The 21332-nt window shown below is 37.0% G+C and overlaps 1 protein-coding gene across 1 annotated transcript in view; it reads left to right on the top strand.

The window, feature by feature from the left end:
* LOC122791645 (RNA binding protein fox-1 homolog 3-like) overlaps nucleotides 1-21068 on the top strand; it is a 122640-nt gene extending 101572 nt beyond the window's left edge. The window contains exons 5-12 of the mRNA XM_044059460.1: nucleotides 4279-4371; nucleotides 4461-4518; nucleotides 11535-11588; nucleotides 11685-11820; nucleotides 11928-11967; nucleotides 12579-12640; nucleotides 15757-15838; nucleotides 17434-21068. Of these exons, the coding sequence (XP_043915395.1) occupies nucleotides 4279-4371; nucleotides 4461-4518; nucleotides 11535-11588; nucleotides 11685-11820; nucleotides 11928-11967; nucleotides 12579-12640; nucleotides 15757-15838; nucleotides 17434-17478 (570 nt within the window). The 3' untranslated portion in view covers nucleotides 17479-21068. The remainder of the gene's footprint in view (nucleotides 1-4278; nucleotides 4372-4460; nucleotides 4519-11534; nucleotides 11589-11684; nucleotides 11821-11927; nucleotides 11968-12578; nucleotides 12641-15756; nucleotides 15839-17433) is intronic.
* Nucleotides 21069-21332: the final 264 nt, after the last annotated feature.

Raw genomic sequence — 21332 nt, 5'->3', positions numbered from 1 at the left:
AGGCAAAACCACATTTCAAGTCGTAGCCGGTTATAGATCGCCCACCATGTCCCAAGATGCTCACTCTGCATTCCTTGAGACATTGGAAAATATAAAGGTCCTACCCAAAACCATAATCCTGGGTGATTTCAACTACCCTGGTATAGACTGGGCGAACTACCAATGTTCCAACTACTATGCTCAGCGATTCATAGAATTTATAAATTCAAATGCCCTTGAACAACTAGTATGTTCCCCCACTAGAGGGGATAACATATTGGATTTAATCATCACAAATATGGGTGCCCATTGTACCACACCCATTATCACTCCCTCCTTGGTCAGATCCGACCACAAACTGATAACCCTGGACATCCTCACCCCTCCACCTCCCCCAGTCAAAGAAACCATAGTCAAAAACCTTTCCAAAGCAAACTTCAAACTACTTGCATCCGAAGTTGAAAGCTTCACTATTCCCTTGCAGAAGGATAATGATATCCAGGATGTGGAATCCTACACCAAGGCACTCTATATGCATCTTCAGGATTGCATGGACCATGCTATCCAAAATAAAACTAAGACTCCTTCCTCAAGCAAGAAGAAACCAGTCTGGTGGACCCCGGCCATAAGCAAACTTTACAATAAAAGGAGGAGACTTATACAAGAAAAGGCCAAATGTCAAGTAGAAAAATCATCCCTGATCAGCATTAGTAAGAAATTGAGGGCCCTCATCAAATCAACTAAAGCTAATTTTGAAAAGAAAGTTGCCAAGGATGCCAAGGATAACCATAAGGTCTTCTATGGCTACATCAAAAACCTAAATGGCAATGCTCAGGTCTGTTCTGAGCTAGTACAAAATGGAACAAAATACACTGAGCCTTCTGACATTGCCAACATCTTGGCTGACAGGTTCAGTGCAAATCCACCCCCCCTCACCACCTATAGGGGCTATTACCATTCCAGGGGATTGTGTAAGTCCAATTATTACTGATACGTTGGTTAACAAGGCTCTATCTAAAGCTAAAAACACTGCCTCCATGGGACCAGATGGTGTCCCAGGCTGTGTCATACGTGAGCTCTAAAAGGAATTAACCCCGCATCTTAATACCCTGTTCAGTCTCAGCCTCTCCACAGGATATCTGCCCATAGAATGGCGCACGGCAACGGTGGTCCCGCTACACAAGAGTGGGGCCACAACTGACCCTGGGAACTACCGACCAATAAACCTGACCAGTCTGATCTGTAAGGCTATGGAGCGAATCATTATGGAACTCATAAATGGAGAGATTAGGAACCTCCAGTCGCTGGACCCCACACAGTTCGGCTTCGTCAAGGGCAGATCATGCCTCCTGAACCTGGTGGATTTCTTTGAGACAGTTACTCAGGCTATAGATAAGGGAAAGGAGGGGCACACGGCTTACCTTGACCTTGCTAAAGCATTTGACACCATTCCCCATTCAGGTATTATTGATAAGCTCACCAGCCTGGGCATAAACCCTTACGTCACAAGATGGATTGCAAACTGGCTCTCAGACATATCCCATAAAGTAAGAGTAGCGGGCTCTATGTCTGAATCCAGACCAGTAATGAGTGGTGTGCCTCAGGACTCTGTCCTGGGGCCCCTCCTGTTTGGCATATACTTCTCAGAAGTACAGGCAAACACGGAAGGGCTGTGGCTGACTAAGTTTGCAGATGACTGCAAACTGGATGCTATAATAGAGTCTCCAGCCGGCATGGAGATCCTCCAGAAGGGCCTAAATGAGACTGATGCATGGTGTCAAAGCCATGGTCTCAAGCTAAATGCAAAAAAATGCATAGTAATCCCCTTTGGAAAAAACAGAGTACCCGCAAACTACAACATAGGAGGTAATCCCTTGAAATCTGAAGAAGAAATAAGGGATCTAGGGACCCAAGTAGATAGTCAGCTTTCCTTTGATAACCATGTTGCCAAAGTGGTTAGAAAATCCTTCTATGTGACCCATCTGATCACGAAAGGGTTCGCATCAAGATCTAAGGATGTAATGGTGCACCTCTACTCTTCCCTCATCAGACCCATTATTGAGTACAATGCACCAATTGGTATGTACCTGGCTAGACATCTCCAGCAGCTGGAGAGACCACCAAGGTACCTAACCAAGAGGATTACTGGCCTCAAACAGTTGCCCTATACAGCACGATTGAAAAAGCTAAGACTGTTCTGTTGCATATCACTTTCTCAGAGGCGATCTCTGTCTAACGTACAGAGCCATGTCCAACCCAGAATTGTTGAACATGCTCCATCTTAGCAAAACCAAATCTACTCAAGCTACACGCTCTTGGGATATAAACCTCAACACAACAATGAATAGAACATGCTGGAGGGATAGATTCCCTTCGCAGAGACTTCCCTTACTATGGAACAGGGTCCTGATCTACATAAGACAGAGCCCCTCACTATCACTCTTCAAGAGGAACCTTGATGAGTGGATGGGTAACAGAAAGTTCACACCGGGGATCACGCCAACAGCACTACTAGATAGGGGCCAAGGGTACTAGCTGCTAGTACAAGGGTCTAGGAAACTACTAAAGGGGTGGCGAATAGCACACAATGTGGCTGGGCTAATATATGCCTTCGGGCAGATAGCCCAGTACCAACCTATCAACCTATGAACCTATGGTCTTTGGTGGGTCACAGAAAGTTGCTGTCACTACCCAAAGCTTGTGTATAATTGCAAAACACTTCCAGATTCAAAGGAGTGTTTCTGATGGAGATTGAACCCATGCCTCTCTGAACTAAGTTGTGATTAATCTAATTAGCTCTATCACCCTGCCAGCTGTCAGACATGTTTTAAAGTGAGAAATGTATATATAAATTTGCAAATGGGTTGACTCTTCCAAGTGAATTTTCAAACAGCTTTTCTGCCAGAACACCAAAAGAATCCATTAATATATTTTGCTAAAGCAAAAAAAAAAAAGAAAAAAAAAATTGAGACCAATATCCAGAAACTGCAAATGCCAAAAGGATAATATCATGAGCAATGCTGACTTCAACCCTAAAAACACACTTTTTAAGAATATAGTTCATATTGTATTTGCAGGTATCATGCCCCCTGCAATTCCATGTATGGTGATTGCACCCCACACACTTGGTACTTAATTGATCTCCCCTTTGTAGCTGCACAAGCTTGGAGGGTAATATGATATTCTGGTTTCTCTGAAACCAGGCATTGCATTAATCTCCACAGCTAAACACCCACAGAGTGACGATTAAACAACTGCAGTCTGGAGACAACCTCACACATACAAGCTAAAGGTTACCTCCCTGCATAAATATGCACTTGTTTGTAAGGTCTGGGAGACAATCTCACACATACAAGTAAAGTTTACCTCCCTGCATAAACATGGACTTGTTTGTAATTCTGACAATTTCCATACTGGAGAAGCTTTATTTGATGTCATAGGTCTCAACTTCTTTGTTTAAGAATCACAGAAAAAGCAAAAAAATAAAGGTTGACAAATGCACAGTATCAAAGGCAACTTTAATTATTACTACAATTTATGTAAGAATCACCTAAGAACCATATAATTTCATCAGATTTTTATCATATAAAATCTCAATCTCTTCTGCAGTGTAATTAGAACATGTTGGAGGGATAGGTATGAATTAAACAGAATTCCACTTCTTTGGAGCTATCTCTCACTACACATAAACATAGTAATTCTCTTACTCTTTTCAAATGTAATTTGGCTGAATTGCTGTGTAATGACAAATTAAATCCTAGTTTAGCACCCTAGCCCCTCATGGAAAGAAGGCAACATGTAAATAGCCCAACCTATCCTTGGTTTTGTCTGCCTCCGGCTTATTTATAGACAAAATATGAGGGATAAAAACTTTTTTGTAAGGTAAGTCTAGGCTTCTTAAGATTCTCACAAATCAATATCCTAGTAAGTACCTATGCACCTGTGAAGCTTTTTTCTCAAATATTTATGAGTGCCAGGGCAAAAATATAATGCAAAATCATGTTCTATAAAATCAGGGAGAAGGCTAAGTGCTTGGTTTAATATAGTTTGTGATATTCTAGTTATTCTATTTAGGATCTTTTGCTTTAGAAATCTGAATTTTGTGGCTTTGTGTTTCTGTGAAGCATCCTGTGGATTTTGTAGCATTCCTGTTTGCTCCAGCAGATTAGCAAGCATACTGTTAGAAATGAACGACTGGATGTTTGGGGCATTAGACTTTCTAATTGAAATTCATTTTATGTAAAGGCTTAAGGACTAGTGAAATATTGATAACAAGTTATTTTGGTTTGTAATACTCAGGGTTTTGGATTTGTGACCTTTGAGAACAGTGCAGATGCTGATAGAGCTAGAGAGAAGTTAAATGCCACTATTGTGGAAGGAAGAAAAATTGAGGTACAGTATGTACTTTTAACTTTCTGAATCAAATAATCCTACACAATTTGTTTTTCCTGCACACTCATAAGTATTGATTTTTCTCTCAGGTGAACAATGCAACAGCTCGAGTTGTTACCAAGAAACCACAGACTCCATTAGTAAATGGTAAGTGCTGCCTTGCAGCTTTACTGCTAAACCAGAAGGAATCAAATGTTTTAAATATGAAGTAGAAATGTTAGTCACAATTATAACAAAAGGCTCAAGTGGTAGTCTGAAAAAGAAACAAAGTTACTCATCAGGTACAAACACGTGACCTACCCTTATTTGATCTGCTCTGTTAATTAGCTGCACCATTCACATGGTAGGTGGACATTCAGCTCACCATCAATAAATACAGCTTTATCCTTTCCTTTCTGATGGAGTACAGTAGCATAATGGGATACATGACGAGCCATAGTAATGCAATTGTATATCCATGCTGGATGGCTGAATTATGCCTTTTATTCCTGGATTGCTCTTCTTTTGGTTTATGTTCTGCATACCATATGACATGAGCTATGTCCCTTATAGAGAATAGGTGCAGATTGGATCACTGACAGAGGACAATTCACATTCTTTTTTTCTCTTTGGATCACATGAATAGCCTACTGTCTTCCCCTTTCCTCCACCTAATTAGCCAGTTTGTTCCTCCTTGGCTCAAGAGACAGACTTCACTGATCTGGGTGAGAGCTCATTAATCCATCTGTTCATAGATAAATACTAGGCTATCAGTCTGCAGACTATTATAAGCTTAGCTGATATCCAGCAGTCAGAATCAAACACTGTACCTTGTATCTGTGAGGTTAAGACCTTAACCATTATGGCAGCCATCCACCAAACTGTTCCCTGATCACTGAGCTTTATCAGCCTATCCATTCCTTCATGGAGGTGAGAGACACGAGTTAGGAAGTGGGCCAGTCTAGATATCATTCATACTATTCTAGCTCCTTCACCAGAGGCTTGCATGGTACATAACTGCCTGTGATCTGGCCAAGTGGCACCCCACATGTAGGATGTGCATATGCTAGACTTCTTGCTGCAGAAGCTACACAAGCACCCCTGCAAATTTCAAATGTGCTGAGCTGCTGCCCTCCCCCGATAGGCAAGTAACCATTAGCTCTTCATCTTTGCTATCTTCTACCCAGTCCCACCAGTACCAACTCTCCTTCCTGAGGGTAAACTTGCTTTGAATGCTTACTGGTTTACATACATATGCAGATCTCAAAGAAAATGTCCTAAGCCGTCCATTACAATAAAAAAAAAAATCCAGCTGTATTCTTTAAGATGGGTAGTAGGCTGTGCTGTTTGACATGCCTCTCCTCATCTGAATAAAAACAGCTGCATGTATTTTTGCAACAAGGTGTCCTCGTTTATTTGTGCCTTTACACATATAACAATTCTTTAGCTAAGGTATACTTATAATTTCCTCAGTCTGACTTTATTTATGTTGAATATGATGTGAACATGATGCTGACTTTGGTTTTATACACAACATAAAGTGGCTGTATCACAATCCTGCTAGTAATTATCCAGATTCTCAGGTTGTCTCTGAGGACAGGATGTTTACCAGCTACCATTTCTTAAATGTTATTGAAAAGGATGTTTACTTTCAGCTCTTTTCCATTTCATCCTGTTATGGTCTCCTTCATTCATAACAGTCTGGATTTTAGATGTAAAGTGGGACTTGTATGATCTATCAAGTACTTACCAAATGATGAAACACCACTGAGATTTCCAAAATTCCCCAAAGTTAAGATTCCATAGGAAATCATATTAAGCAAGGTAGTGCAAGATTGGTATTGGGTTCTTGCTTACATTTTACTAAGGGCTAGCAACATATTTTATCATGAAATAATTTTCTCTGTAAAGGTCCATTAATCAGCTGAGACTAGACAGATTGCAATTTTCTTCTGGTGGTGAAGGATCAAAGGTTAAAGTCCTTTCTCATCTTTATTCAACCCTTGGCAGCATTTGACATGGTGAAGCATGGAATCTAGTCTGAATGCTTGTGTACCCACCTGGGGCTTTCCTGCACTGTACCTTACTGGATCACCTCTTAACATAACATTCCCATTATGTAGTGCATGTCATGTTGGAATTTTAATACCTTCCAGTATCTTGTTGGAATTTTTGTATTATTTGTCTGTGAACTTACCTATTACCTGTATGTAATTCATGTTCTTATTATTACTGTTTATTACAGTACACTTCTTGATATCTGTTATTAAATTAATAAACCCTAAACAATAATGTGTAGTACAAACTGGAGGTCACCACCACGTAACGAAATCTTCTTTATTAAAATAACAGAATGAGCGCTTTCGCGTGCATCCACAAAGGCACGCTTCTTCAGATTCAATAGACAATAGTAAAACACATTCATTATATCTACAGAACATTATTGAAATTAGAAGTTAATTAGCCTATAATAATGGTTCTTCACTCTTTCAATTAATTATAACAGGGTGTGACCTGAAAACAATTAGTTACCTATCTTTTAGAACATTCAAGTTGAAGTGCCCAGCTTATAGAAAAGAGTGTTTGCTGTTTATATAACCATTAAATACAGCATTCTAATACATAGTAAAACTATATCTGAAGTAATCTAATAAATAGGCTCCATAGTATAAAAAACCTATGTATACAATACATAGAAAAGTTATGTATATATATATGACTACACCTTAAAGTTAATAAATGTAAAAATATTAGCCTATATACATATTCTAGAAGAAAAAATGTGTGTATTAGATATTTAACGCCAGCATTTCATTCACAGCCTCTATTCCAAAATAATTCATATCAATTTTATATAAAGATGCATTTTATAAATATGTACTGAATTATAACCTGGAAAAGTAAAATAAATAAATACATGTTCTCATAAATTCATATAGAGAATTCTTCACATAACATGGAATATAATACTATGTACAGGAATAAAAAGCTAAGTAATAAGGAAAAAGGGGGAGCTTACATTTTTATCATGCATAAACTTATTACCATAAAACCATCCTTATACAATAGACAGATGTTCCATTTAGTATTAATATTTTCGTTTTTTTAAATGTGATCTGATACTCACATATGTATTCAGACCTGGAAAACTTTGAGCTCTAAATTTAAAAATCCAATTTAATTCTATATTCTCAAGGTCATTAAAGTTGTCACCTTTTCTGATATTCATTTCTTTCTTTTGTAGTACTCTAAATAAGAACTTATGTTCTGGATAATCTATAATATGTTTGGCCAGAGCATTCTTTTGATCAGCTTTTTTGATAGCATAAATATGTTCTTGTATCCTATCCCTGAGCCTCCTTGTGGTCATGCCAACATAAAAAGCCGGACATGACTCACAGGTGGCCAGGTAAATAACATTGCTATCCTCACAGTTTGCAGTACACTTAAATTCAAAGTTGAATAATAACTCAGAGTGGAAGAATGTCTTTTCCTTAGATATCCATACACATGAACTACATTTCCCACAAGAGTGGGTTCCTCTAGTATTATTCATAAATGGATTATTAGTTATCAAAGATCTATGCAATTTTTCATCACAGAGTATCCGTTTCAGGTTCTTTGAGTTCTTGTATACAAAGTTCGGTCTTACACCAACCAACTGTTTGATATCTTCATTTGTTGTAAGAATAGGCCAATTCTTTGAAATAACATCTGTTATATATTTATTATCACTTGTATAAGTAATAATACATCTAACATAGTCTGAATTTATTTTTGAAAAGTTTATATAATTACTTTTAGATGAAGAATTCCAAATTCTACCTACATCAGAATGACTAAAGTACTTATGACCCCTAGATATAACATTCTCCTGTGTAAGTGAATCTTTAATATTTCTAACCATATCTAGGTTATATTTCCGATCTTGAAACATTTTTTCTAGTATGTCAAATTCATGATTCCTAACATTAAGGTCTTGACATATTCTATCTACCCTTACATATTGTCCCTTTACGATATTTTTAAAAATGAATCTTGGGTGCATGCTGTCATATTGCAACAAATTATTTTTCCAGCATGCTTTTCTAAATAAAGATGTTTCTAGTCCCCCTTGTCCATTCTTTTTTATTTTTAGATCCAAAAAATCAATTTCAGAGAAAGAGTATTCAATTGAGAACCTTAGAAAGTCTGTAGTCTTCTCTAGATCTACTATAAAACTTTTCAATTCTTGTATGGTTGCATCCCATAATAAAAGTATATCATCTACAAATCTGTGATAAAAAAGTATCTTTTTATAACTAGGGTGTGTAAACAGATTTGTAGTCTCCCAACTATATACAACAAGATTTGCATAAGTGTTAGCGCAGGGGGTGCCCATGGCTACCCCCCACTGTTGTATATAGAAATGTTCATTAAACATCATAGCATTCTTAGTCAAAACTATTTCCAATAGTGTATTAATTAGAACTTGTTCATTGTTGGTAAATTTACCTTCCTTATTTAATAGGGACCTAATAGCTTCCATACCATACAAATTAGGAATTGCAGTAAATAGACTCTTTACATCTAGTGTGACTAAAAGATGTGTTTCTGTAACCTGAAAGTCTAAATTCTTAATATAATCAATCAATTGATAAGAATCTCTTAAAATTGTAGGTACTGAAGATACTAATGGTTTTAATTTTTTCTCCAGAAATATAGAGACATTTTCTGTTACCCAGTTGTGTCCAACTACAATGGGGCATGGGAGGTGGTATCAGTCCTTTGTGCATTTTGGAAGACCTTTTAAATAAGGTATAGTGGGGTGCTCAATCAATAAGAATAGATAGAAATCATAACTAATTTGTCTACATAATAGTAGTTCATTCAATTCTTGATGTACCTGAAAAATCAGGCTTTGAACAATTTTTTCATCTATTAATTTGTAAGTAATATTATCCTTAAGAAGAAGTTCCATATATACATAATAGTCTTTACTATTTAGTAGCACTAAGCCCCCACCTTTATCTACTGGTCTGACAACCACATTTGTGTTCTCAATTAAGCAATTCAATGAACTCCATTCTTCTTGCGATAAGTTGTGAAACAAATGTAGAGTACCCTTATTATACAAAGTATAATGTTTATATAAATCATTTTCACACAATTTAATGAATGCATCTATACATGGATGAGGCACTGGCGTATATAAACTTTTCCTTTTAAAACCTTCAAAATTATGTTGAACATTAAAAACTGTAGTATTACTTGAAACATTTTTAACATTTTTAAAAGATAATTTTAGCGCAATTTTACGAGCAAAGGCTCTTAAATCAGTTAACAAATCAGAGATCTTACTTATTTGTGCCGGTATATAGCTTAGGCCTTTGTTCAACAAAGAATAATCCACATTACTCAAAAATAAGTCCGATAAATTGTAAACCAGGCTGTTCAGTCCTTCTGACGTCCCCTCTTGTGCTGCGGTTCGCCTGAGAACTTCCTTTTCCTTCTTGTGCGACTCTCCGATCTTCCTCTTGAGCTCCGTCTTACACGCACCGGTAATGGTAAAAAAGACTCAATGTTAGTCTGTTGAAGTTTCGGTCTCGCTCCCAAATCCACCTGCTGCTGCAGAGCCATTTGATTGGGTGGTGGAGTATCATTGAGTTCATGCGAGGCTTGTCTAAGACTTCCGGTTAGTGTCGGCATGATGTCATCATGTAAAGTGGGTGTAGTTAAATGGGCAATGTCTCTGTCAACCACAGAAGTATTTCTTTGTATATCCGATGTTACCCTTGCGGTTCTTTGCTGCAAATTATCACGATCTTGTCTCGCCCATACAAAGACCTGGCCATTCATAAAGTCACTGTGGTCTCTCTGTAGTTTACGTAATTTAATTACTTGGAGTCTCTCCCCATATGCACTTATTTGATTTAACAAGTTGTCAAGCCTGTTGCTAAAAGTTTCCCCTTTAAATTTTTTCACTATTTCTTTATATAGACTATCATTCTTCTCCATTAAAGCATTCTCTATCGGGAGAAAATAGTCTATAAGTAGCTTTATGTAATTAAAGCTAAGCTCTAAATTAAGCTTTTGCCAATTTTTTAATAGTTCCGGATGAGAGTTTCCGTAAGATGGCATACATAGCACTCTCATTCCTCTCGGAACTATTTTGAAATGCAGACATGCCTCTAGATGGCGTCTTTGCCATAGTAAACGAAACTGTCTGTACAAATTATTTTCAAGTTCTTTAAATACAGAGTTAAACTCCGACAGCAAATTGGCAGTACCTGTTTCATTAAATGCCGCATCCATAGTTAGCTCAAAAGTCAATAGAGGATTAGCTTTCTTATCACATAAACTATTCCACTTGGAGAAACTCTTCTCCGGGTTGTAGTCCAGTTCTACGGCTAGGGTATCCATCGTGTAGAGTCAGGAACAAGCAAAGAGAATATCCAAAAGCCGAAAAAAGCAGCAAACCTGACCCTCGAAGGTGTTTCCAGAAAAAAACGAAAAATGTGTAGTACAAACTGGAGGTCACCACCACGTAACGAAATCTTCTTTATTAAAATAACAGAATGAGCGCTTTCGCGTGCATCCACAAAGGCACGCTTCTTCAGATTCAATAGACAATAGTAAAACACATTCATTATATCTACAGAACATTATTGAAATTAGAAGTTAATTAGCCTATAATAATGGTTCTTCACTCTTTCAATTAATTATAACAGGGTGTGACCTGAAAACAATTAGTTACCTATCTTTTAGAACATTCAAGTTGAAACCCTAAACAATAATAAATGTTGTTTGTTTTATTTCTTAAAATACCTGTGAGATATATTTTATTTTTAGAAAATACCATTCCAATAATTAACTTGTTTTAGAACAAATAACTCTGTTGTTTAAAAGTTTTCATACAACAGGATAACATGTGAGTTTATGCAAATCATGTTGAAATATGATTAGGTATAAATTATTATACAGCAACATGCTTGTAGCTGAGATTAAAACCTCTAATGAAAGGAAAAATAATGCAGGAGACAAACTTAATACCATGAAAGCATTCAGCTGTAGAACTGTTTCAGAGGTTCAACATTTGAAATCACTCTTCTATACACCTTAACAAATATATGTTAACATATGTTATTTTAGAAGCCAGAAAACTGCAGAAAAATATATTGAACATACTTTTTTTGCGGAAACAGGTTGGAAAATAAACCCAGTTGTTGGTGCAGTGTATGCTCCAGAGGTTTACACAGGTAGGCACATAATTTCCTCCTATTTTTATTTGTATTTATAGCACTTCCTTCTTTTTATTGTAGTGTCCCTAATAACCATCTGACCATTCTTTGCAGTGGCAAGTATCCCCTATCCAGTTGCAGCAGCACCAGCTATTGCATATCGAGGTACTCACCTGCGAGGACGTGGCCGTGCGGTGTACAGCACCATACGTGCAGCGGCAGCACCATCTCCAATTCCTGCCTATGGAGGGTACGTTCTCAGTGAGGATTATTAACTTTTACCTGTCAGGTTTAAGCTGTAGGGTACATTTGGCTTATTACTGGTTAGCTGCTAACTGCTATTGTTTATGTTTGCAGTGTGGTGTATCAAGATGGACTATATGGTACCGATGTTTATGTAAGTATACAACAAACCTTTCTGACACTTTAAGTACTAATATAGTTTCTTAATATAACTATATTCTGAATATTTTTAATTTACCTAACTTAATCATACATTTTTCAGAAATGTATTTATTAATTTATTAGTTTCCTGACTAGGATAGTCTTAGTGTGCATAAGTTGTTTTCAGCAGATACCAGAGGAGAATAGTTTAATTATTTAGCATACATGGGATGTATAAGATCAGTGCTTTCCATAAGAACAGAAAAAAATCAGCATCCATGCATGCATATAGGAACGTACATAGACATTTACAATACTTACAGCTGAATAACTTGTATGACTCATAGATATACTTGAGGTATATCAGCCAAAAACCTAATACAAACAGCTGGTACCTGAGGATGTAGTGAGGAATTTTTATTTAGTTGAGCATGAGTATAATAAAGTGGAGTTTTAATTAATGTAAATGTTCAGGCCTGAAGGACAAAACAGGAACTAGGAGGGCATAGACAGGACAGAAAAAATTAGAAAAAAGTGATCGAACCATGCATAACATTTTTATGCATTATGACAAAATGCTAATTTTGTTTTCAGCAATTATATAATCAGATTTTTAATTGATAGGGAGGTTATGCAACTTATCGGGTTGCTCAGCCGGCAGCTGCAACAGCAACATACAGTGACGGGTATGTATTTCCTGTGATCTTCTGGTGTAATTTGTTGTCACTTCCTGAATGAGTAATAAGTGAATAATATGATGACATAGGGACTGTGATAAAGGAGCATGTGTGATGCGTTAATATTTTAAAATGGTTTAAATGCAGGCATGTACTGTAGCCTAACTGTCCTGCCAGCCTAAAGCTTACTATCAGAGATGTTTACAAATTATCAGTCTTCTAATATGATGAATACAAAGAAAGCATCTTTCTATGTATCATATGCATTTGGTCCCTCCCGTCTTTGTAAGTACAGGCAAAAGGTTGAACTGTGCTTGTATACACAGTATATGGCAGAGGTGTTACCTTGCCCAAGCCCACCCCCCTTATTACTTCAGTGATGATGCCTTACTCCATTTCTATACCACTCATCAGACCTTGTCTACTACATCAATATGACAAGCAGTTGCAATTTGCAAAACACATCTTTTTTCCACAAATCACTTCCTCATGTGAGGTTGCATCTTACACTCATAGTTCTAAATTCTTTGGAAGGTCCCTATCAGGAATGGGGGACTTGGAGGGCACTAGTACAGATAGTGTTGCTGAGGGCATGACAATAATAAAGCTGAGTGGTGTGGTGGGGGGGGGTACAACTGCCTGAAAGGGGTATTAAATGCTTTTCACCAGATAAAATATGTATGTTAAAAGTTTATATGTGTATGATTTCAAACATTTTGTTTTGCTCAAAATGGGTGTAACAAAAATCAGGTTTTGGTAGATCAGTGATGAGTAGGGAGTAGGTTAATTGAAACAAAAAAAAGTTTCCAAGTGCCATTGCACAATAGGTGGGTAGAGCATAAGATGGAACTGAGTGGATTATGAATTAACATGCTGCAGATAATTAGGGAGATCAGCAACAAAAAACACGTTCTGGAGCTAAAGTTTTTCGCAGCTACAAACACCAAAACTCCAAAGACTCAAGCAAGGAATACACTGTTAAGTCTTTTAATAAAAACGAGCAATGCAATGCAAAGCTTTCGAGCAAAGTCCTTTCTCAATGCATACTCATACTACATTGAGAAAGAGCTTTGTGTTGTGTTGTTCATTTTTATTAAAAGACTTAACTGTGCATTCCTTGCTTGATTCTTTGGATAAGTAGGGAGATGACAACGCAGACAAGATGGGAGGAAGATATGTATTATGTTGCCATGATTTACCAGATCACCACCCACACACACACACACACACACACACACACACACACACACACACACACACACACACACACACACACACACACACACACTCACGTATATACACACACACACACACACACACACACACACACACACACACACACACACACACACACACATATATGTATATATATATATATATATATGTGTGTGTGTATGTGTGTGTGTGTGTGTGTCTGTGTGTGTGTGTAGATCTACTGGAAAACAACAAGCGATCCAAACATCAGTGGTAACAAGGCTGACCACAAAAGGTCAACTTGCATGCACTGAGCAAAAATCTCAGGACATGCAAAACAACTTAACAAAAAAAATAGCATGAAACATCATTTTCACAAGGAGAATGCCATCCCACACACCCCATGTGGGAGGCTACAACACCCACGCTCCCAGATAATTATGTATACTAACTCCATGATTAACAGTCTCAGGGAAAGGGCATATCTCCATCTCCTGAGTATACTGCAATCTCACACACCTGTCAACCAATTGTGTAGTTGACTAGATTTTGTCAAGTAAACAGATATTGACCAAAGCGGGATTTGATTAAAATTGATTCTCCATATACAGCTACAGATATAGCTATAAATATAGATGTGTATGTATGTATGTATGTATGAATATATTTCTATATCTATATATAGGATAGCTACAGATGTATAGATACACATCTATATATAGGTATATATAAATCTACACACACACATATATGTATACTCATTTTTATGTATATGATATATTGAGTTGTAATAAAGCTTATTTCAACGATGCTCTTCTTGCCCAAAATCTAAACATATTAACCATCATATCTTTCTTCACTTTTCACTTCTCCTCCTTCTTCCCTTCAGTTCGATCTTCAGAAAAAAACATCTGAAATTATCCTTCCACTTTCTTAAAAATACTTTGTTCACCGTGGCTTATCCTCATAATTTTTTCTTACTAACTTTTTATAAATCTTTTTCCTTCTGCTCTTCCTCAGATTATACAGTCCAACAGCATCCTCTTTTCCATTGTTTCAAGGTTTCATAAAAGGCTGAAGACTCTTTTGGGTGATAAAGAGACATCCCCAGAAATTCCTTATCTCAAATACATTGTTTCCATAATACCTGTACAAATTTCATTTAAACACATGTAAACTCCATGACTACCTTACTGATGCTAGGATGTTATTCCATATCCTAGGCACAGGTTCATTGTCATGAAATGGTGTGGGCCTGCTTTTGGAACACCATTGGACAAAAGCCTAGAGGTTTACCTCTAAACACAAAGAGACATAGGGACACAGGGAGCAGACAAGTATGACAGCAGGTCAGGCCGGACCAGGACCACCAGCACTGTAGCTGAGTAATGCAGATTTGTAGATGCATGTAGTAACATTCGGATACACATACAAATACAATGCAGTATGTTCATGGCTAACAGGGGAAGAGCTAAAGGCACATAAGAAAATAAATGCAACTTCACCAAGCATAATGTCTAGTTGGAGGCTATCTCTCATCCCCTCTGCTATCCTAAAACCGTGAATTCAACAAGTTAAGTCCTCACTGTGGCAAGTGCACTGCTTGCATGGGATGTGGAGAACTGTGCCCCAGAAACAAAGAGACTTAATCATGTCTTCTGTAAATAGCATACTTTATTGGTTAGTATTTGTTATTGTAACCTCAGGATGAACCTGAAAATAGTGCCTTGAATTAGTGTCCTCCCTCAGCTAACACATAATAACTACTTATTTTATTAATCATCATGCAGACATATTATTGCTATTCAGCTTAAATTAAAATATTATTATAATTTACCTTTTTAAACAAACTCAGAATCTTCTAAACAAATCAACTACAACATCAGAACACACCACTTTAGTTTGCTTACAGTATTCTTGTTTTTCCACAGGTATGGCAGAGTGTACGCAGCAGCTGCAGACCCCTACCATCATGCAGTGGGGCCAGCGGCAACTTATGGTGTTGGTGCAGTGGTGAGTACATATTTTTAACTATGTATTTTTAGGGCACAAGGTAAGAGGGTGAAGCATCACACATAGGGGCAGCAGAGAATTGTACCCTACATAAAACATTCATTTCAGATGAATATCTTTCTCAGTCATGTGATCATAGATTTGTCCTTTGTTTCAGTGTCCTCAATTTTTGGACAATATATGATGCTAGGTGCAATTTTTTAAATTTTATTATACTTCCATATTAGTCCAATAAATAAAATGTAACTTATTTTATTTTATTTTGAACTACTTCCAATGTTCATTCCTTTCTAGTTTAACTAGTAGGGACTATGACATTTCTATAACAATAACATTGCATACATTTGTTGCAAACTAGAAATTTAAAGAGGAAGCACCCTACAAATCAGTTGCCAATTAATCATTTATGAAAAAGGTTAATTTCCATATTTCTAATTTATTATTTAAACTCAGAAGTGTATTGATCTTTAAAAAGAGAATTTAAATATTACAGATTAGAAACTACTGGTACAGTCTTTAATATTTTAGCCATGAAAATGCAGTTAAATGGTTCTTCAGAAATAAACCAAGAAATTATTGGATTATATTCAATACTAGTGTTTTTTAATTCAGAATTGTTTTGTCACTTTGGAAATATTTGGCAATAAAAAAGCCCCACCCCTGCAGACATATAGATACTCCAGTCATTCTGGTGGCAGAGATGACTAAAACACTGACTAGGGGGGGTCCAGACAACCCAAGTATGAGTAGTGACTGTCACCTGATGAAACTTCCATGGGGGATCGGCATGCCTATCCACAGGGTGAGAAAGTGCTGGGCATCACTTTATGAATTGAGATTCAGGCTGGAACTTGGAAGTACTGGCACTGGGATGTACACCCTATGGCTAGGGGTGGGGTAAATGCTCACCATTGCCTCTTATACCATCCCAGTCTACAGCTATGGTGTCACCACAGAGAGGATGAGTGGGGCATTTGACCATCAGAAAAACCCTCATCAGACAGATATCGGCTCAGCTTCAGAGCCCATCTCACTTCTTGCCCAGTGGAGTAAGCAGTCCTTAGAATCTGCATGAGTAAAAGGGATCTCCTGGAAGGCAGACTCTCCTGGTGAAGTGAACACTGGGGACCTGCCAGGGTGGGATGTGCAGGTGGAGGCACTGGACAAGCAGAAAGGGCTTGATGGTCAGCCACTGGGGAAAAAAAAAGACTTGAAGATACACGGCAATCTGTATATTTATTTTGCATACAAGTGTGGGTGGTGTTCCCTGAAAAGAAAAATCCTTATAACAAATAATGGCTCAGTGGGTATCTTGTTTTGAAAACTGCTAATGTATGTTATATGTATATGTATGTATGTAACGTATGTTCTTTTATTCAGTAACTCAGGCAGCATTCTGCCCTCTTAATTGGTTTACTGCAAACTAATTTCATATCTTTACAAACATTCTGTGTTCACATACAGACAGGGGTATCAGTGCTGAAGCAAACAAACCATATTTCCTAAGAATATTTATAAATTTTGATTCTATTTAAATGGCACCAGTGACATTTTAAAGAACTGCTCATTAAGTTTGTTATTTTGATCTATTTCAGGCTAGCCTATATCGTGGAGGGTACAATCGCTTCACCCCTTACTGACACAGTCAGCCACTGGATGACAGCATGTACCACAATGGAGCTGTGGCTGAACCTGCTCTAACTGCTAACTGAAGGAAACAGCATGTACCACGATGGAGCCGTGGCTGAACCTGCTCTACTGCTAACTGAAGGAAAGCCCATTTTCTTTAAACTTATGTTCTCGTGCACTGGACAGTTAAAATGTATTTGTATATAATAGTATATTTTTTAAATAGCTTAATACTTGGGGGAGGGGAAAATGGGATTTCATTTTTACATATGGCAGTAAGGTGTACAAAAATAGGTCTTAGAGTTTTAGCACCAATATTTTTATATTTGCTTATGTAAGGAACCTTTGAATATCCAGAAATCAACAATATCTGAGGTCATGTTTGGTTCAATAAACAATATGCTTATTAATTAATAGGTTCATTAGCCAAACATATATAATATCAGTATGTAGATGCACATACACACACACACACACACACACACACACACACACACACACACACACACACACACACACACACACACACATTAAGAGACCATGACTGAGAAACTTGCATATGGCTGATAACAAAATGGTCAATATTAAATGCTTTCCAGAAGGATTTTGCCCAACACTCTACTGTCTTCAGGTGAGTCTATATTTACTCATTGAAGGTTCTTTCCTCACACCTCCAATGACCAAAAACAACACATCGAATGTTCATTAATCAAAAATTCACTTCAGCAAAAGTGTGAGATGGGGAAGTAACTAGCTGGCCAACATTTCCCCATCTCACACACAGCAATATTTCAAACCCCCACACCCCCACTAACTATATATGTCAACTAATAGATGGACTACAGTCGGGAAAAGGGCAAATAGTTGACCAACATTAGGAAATTTGTCTTTTTCCCCACTGTAGTATAATCTCAGTTGGTATATATAGTTAGGGTGGGTGTGGGGGGCACAGCCCCCACCTGGGTGCATTTAAAATACTGCAGTGTGTGAGATGAGGAAATGTTGGCCAACTAGTTACTTTCCCCACCTCACTCTTTCGATAAAGTGAATTTTTGATTAATTAACATTTGAGGTCTAGTGTTTGCTCATCAGAGGTTTGAGGAAAGAGACATGCATCAGTAAACATAGACCCATCTTCAGGTATTCTGCAAAAACTGAGAGAAACGTCTGTTGTGGGGGAGGTAGGGTGGGGGTCATCCAGATTGCTTTCAGTCAATGATTTTTGCAAGACTCTCTCTTTGTGTGTGTGTGTGTGTGTGTGTGTGTGTGTGTGTGTGTGTGTGTGTGTGTGTGTGTGTGTGTAAATATAATTATGAGCAGTTTAATTGTGGTGCTTCATTAATGGTATAAAACTTCTACATGCAGTCTGAGTCATATGTCAAAGTGCTAAAGTCCAATACAGTTGTTTGTTGTCTTCCATCATAATTTGTTTGATCTTATTAATTTATTCTATAAACAATCATTTTCTCATGTAAAATGGTACTTTGACATCAAAACCAGTCAGTATAGCCAGTTAACATGTCCTTTGATAAATACAAAATGTTCACATAGGCAGTTATTTAGTTTTTTAACACATTTCTCTTATTTTTATCAAAATAACTAGATGATCTTTACCCCTGTGATTAGTTTTTTTCCTGCATTTATGAAATATTACTAGCCCATTCAGTAACAGTTTTGCTCTTAGCATCACTATACTTAACTGTCAATACATTTTGCTTTCTTTGGTTCTTGATGTGGATAAGTATTGTTTTCTTTAATGAATGTTTAACCTTTTTGATGTTTTATTGTGTATGCTGTTTCATACCTTTTTATATCTCTCATTGCTTGCTATTAGCTCCATGTTTCATGCTATGGCCTGTGAAACACAATTCATGAACCGTTCATACCACACCGAATAGTTAAAGGAATTCTCCATATAAACAAAGATTTATTAAAAACACTCTGATACTCAGAATCTTTCCTTTTGCTTTGCATGGGAGAAGGCGTAATGATTAAGGGGTTAACCTTACAAACACAAGGTACACAGTTTGATTCTAACCTTTGGGAAGCATGGCTGAGCTTAAAAAAACCCTTCCTGGGATCATTAGCCTAGAAATCATCTACAAACCTACATTGCTTTATCGCTGTTTGCATTGATTTTACCCTCTATGGGTAACTTTGCCCGCAGTTCTGAAATCACATTTGAATGTCTAATCCATGGAATTTCTTAGCATGAATTGTGAGTCACAGCTAAGTAATTTGAACCTGTCCCTATTGTCTTACTCTGTTCTGGTGTTTACTTTTCTCACTATTGTTTCTTTCTTTCTTGGATTTCTTCATTCGCCTCATCTCACTGCCTTTCCTGGATCTTCCTTGTGGCATTTTTCTGCTTATTTCTGCTCCTTTCTGCTGACCTGAGAGTACAATTTCTCCTTCTGATGTGAATGAACTGAAGCATATGTTGCCTGTATACATAAAAGATGGACTTTCTAGATTTCCCAGCTCATCCATCAGTAAACTCTGCCTTCTACACTATATCATCACCTTTTCATGTTGCTTTATTTCCTGGTTATAGTACCTGTTTATGTTGACTGCCACCTTTTCTCCAGAGAAACATGGTGCTTTTTTTACAACTCCTGCTATTTCCTGATGGGAAAGGACATATGCTTTGTTATGAAAAGTTAAAATATAATCTCACATTTTGCAAATACCGTGGTTGTGCAGCCTGCATCAAGTTGCTAGTTTGATATGACTGCCATTCTAAGAATATGCACAAAATTTTAAACTTACCTTCTGTGTATGATATATTTCACACTATAGCGTATACAGCAATGTTTTGATTTCTGCCAGAAAGATTATTTTCAGTTCCACTTATTTTCTTCAATCTTGTATTTTTAAGGGCAGAAAATAAACCCTAAATTTGCAGCCTTCATCTTCTATGCTAGTCGCATCATGTAAGCGACTTTTGTAATTTTTGGTTGTAAGTAGATTTGGGCCGAAAGATTCTTATTTGTGTAATTGTTCAAGTAAAGGGGATAAAGATTGTGTTCTACATTTGACAGGTGATAGACAAAAGTTCATAACTGATGAAACAGAGCTAAATTACGAAGTCAGGTCAGATCAGCATCTGATAGCTGGTTACACAACCAAAATCTTATGAATCCTATACATCTATATTTCTTATCTATGCTTAGTCTGGAAAATGTCTTTCAAGTTCTTCTTTCCTATCTGAATGTTGTTAATTATAGCTAAATGTATTGACTTTGTGCTCTCAAACTACATTTCGTCATTTTTCTGTCTGCTTTTAATTCTATGAAAAGTGTTTTCCTTGAATGGGCCTGTACTCATAAACTGAAACATGCTCCCATTCATGTATGATAAAATGTACTGTAAATACATAAACGTCTGAGTCATCACCAGTATTTTAGATGACTACATATCTTCATTATGGATGACTTCCACATAAAACTTCTAATGTTTTTAATTGCTGTAATATGTTTTTAGACTGTGCATATAAGTTACAAACCATTTTTTTTTATTTTGATCTCAGGGAAATTAAACTGTTAGTCATCTTCCTCGTAAATATATTTCTGAATTTTAAATAAATATTTTCATTACTTTCCCTTGTGCTTTGCTTTTTAAAGGACCTCAAGAGAAACAGAAACGAATTATACTATAATTTAATAATTATTTTCAGCATTAATGCCTTTGTATTATTCTGATTTAAATGATTTTGTCATTTATTCTACACCACATGGCGAGATAAAGGTTGCCATAATGATGTGATTTTTGTTTTGCAGCTCTAGTGCCTTATCCCACAAAACAATGTTTCCCACCACAATATGATATTTTACTGCAGCTTATTTGGTATTGGAGTACCGGATAG

The sequence above is a fragment of the Protopterus annectens genome, chromosome 17.part0, assembly GCF_019279795.1.
Source record: "Protopterus annectens isolate FY-2018-M chromosome 17.part0, PAN1.0, whole genome shotgun sequence".
Lineage (NCBI taxonomy): Eukaryota > Metazoa > Chordata > Ceratodontiformes > Protopteridae > Protopterus > Protopterus annectens.
The sequence above is the reverse complement of the archived record's forward strand: the minus strand, read 5'-3'. Positions and strand labels throughout refer to the sequence as shown.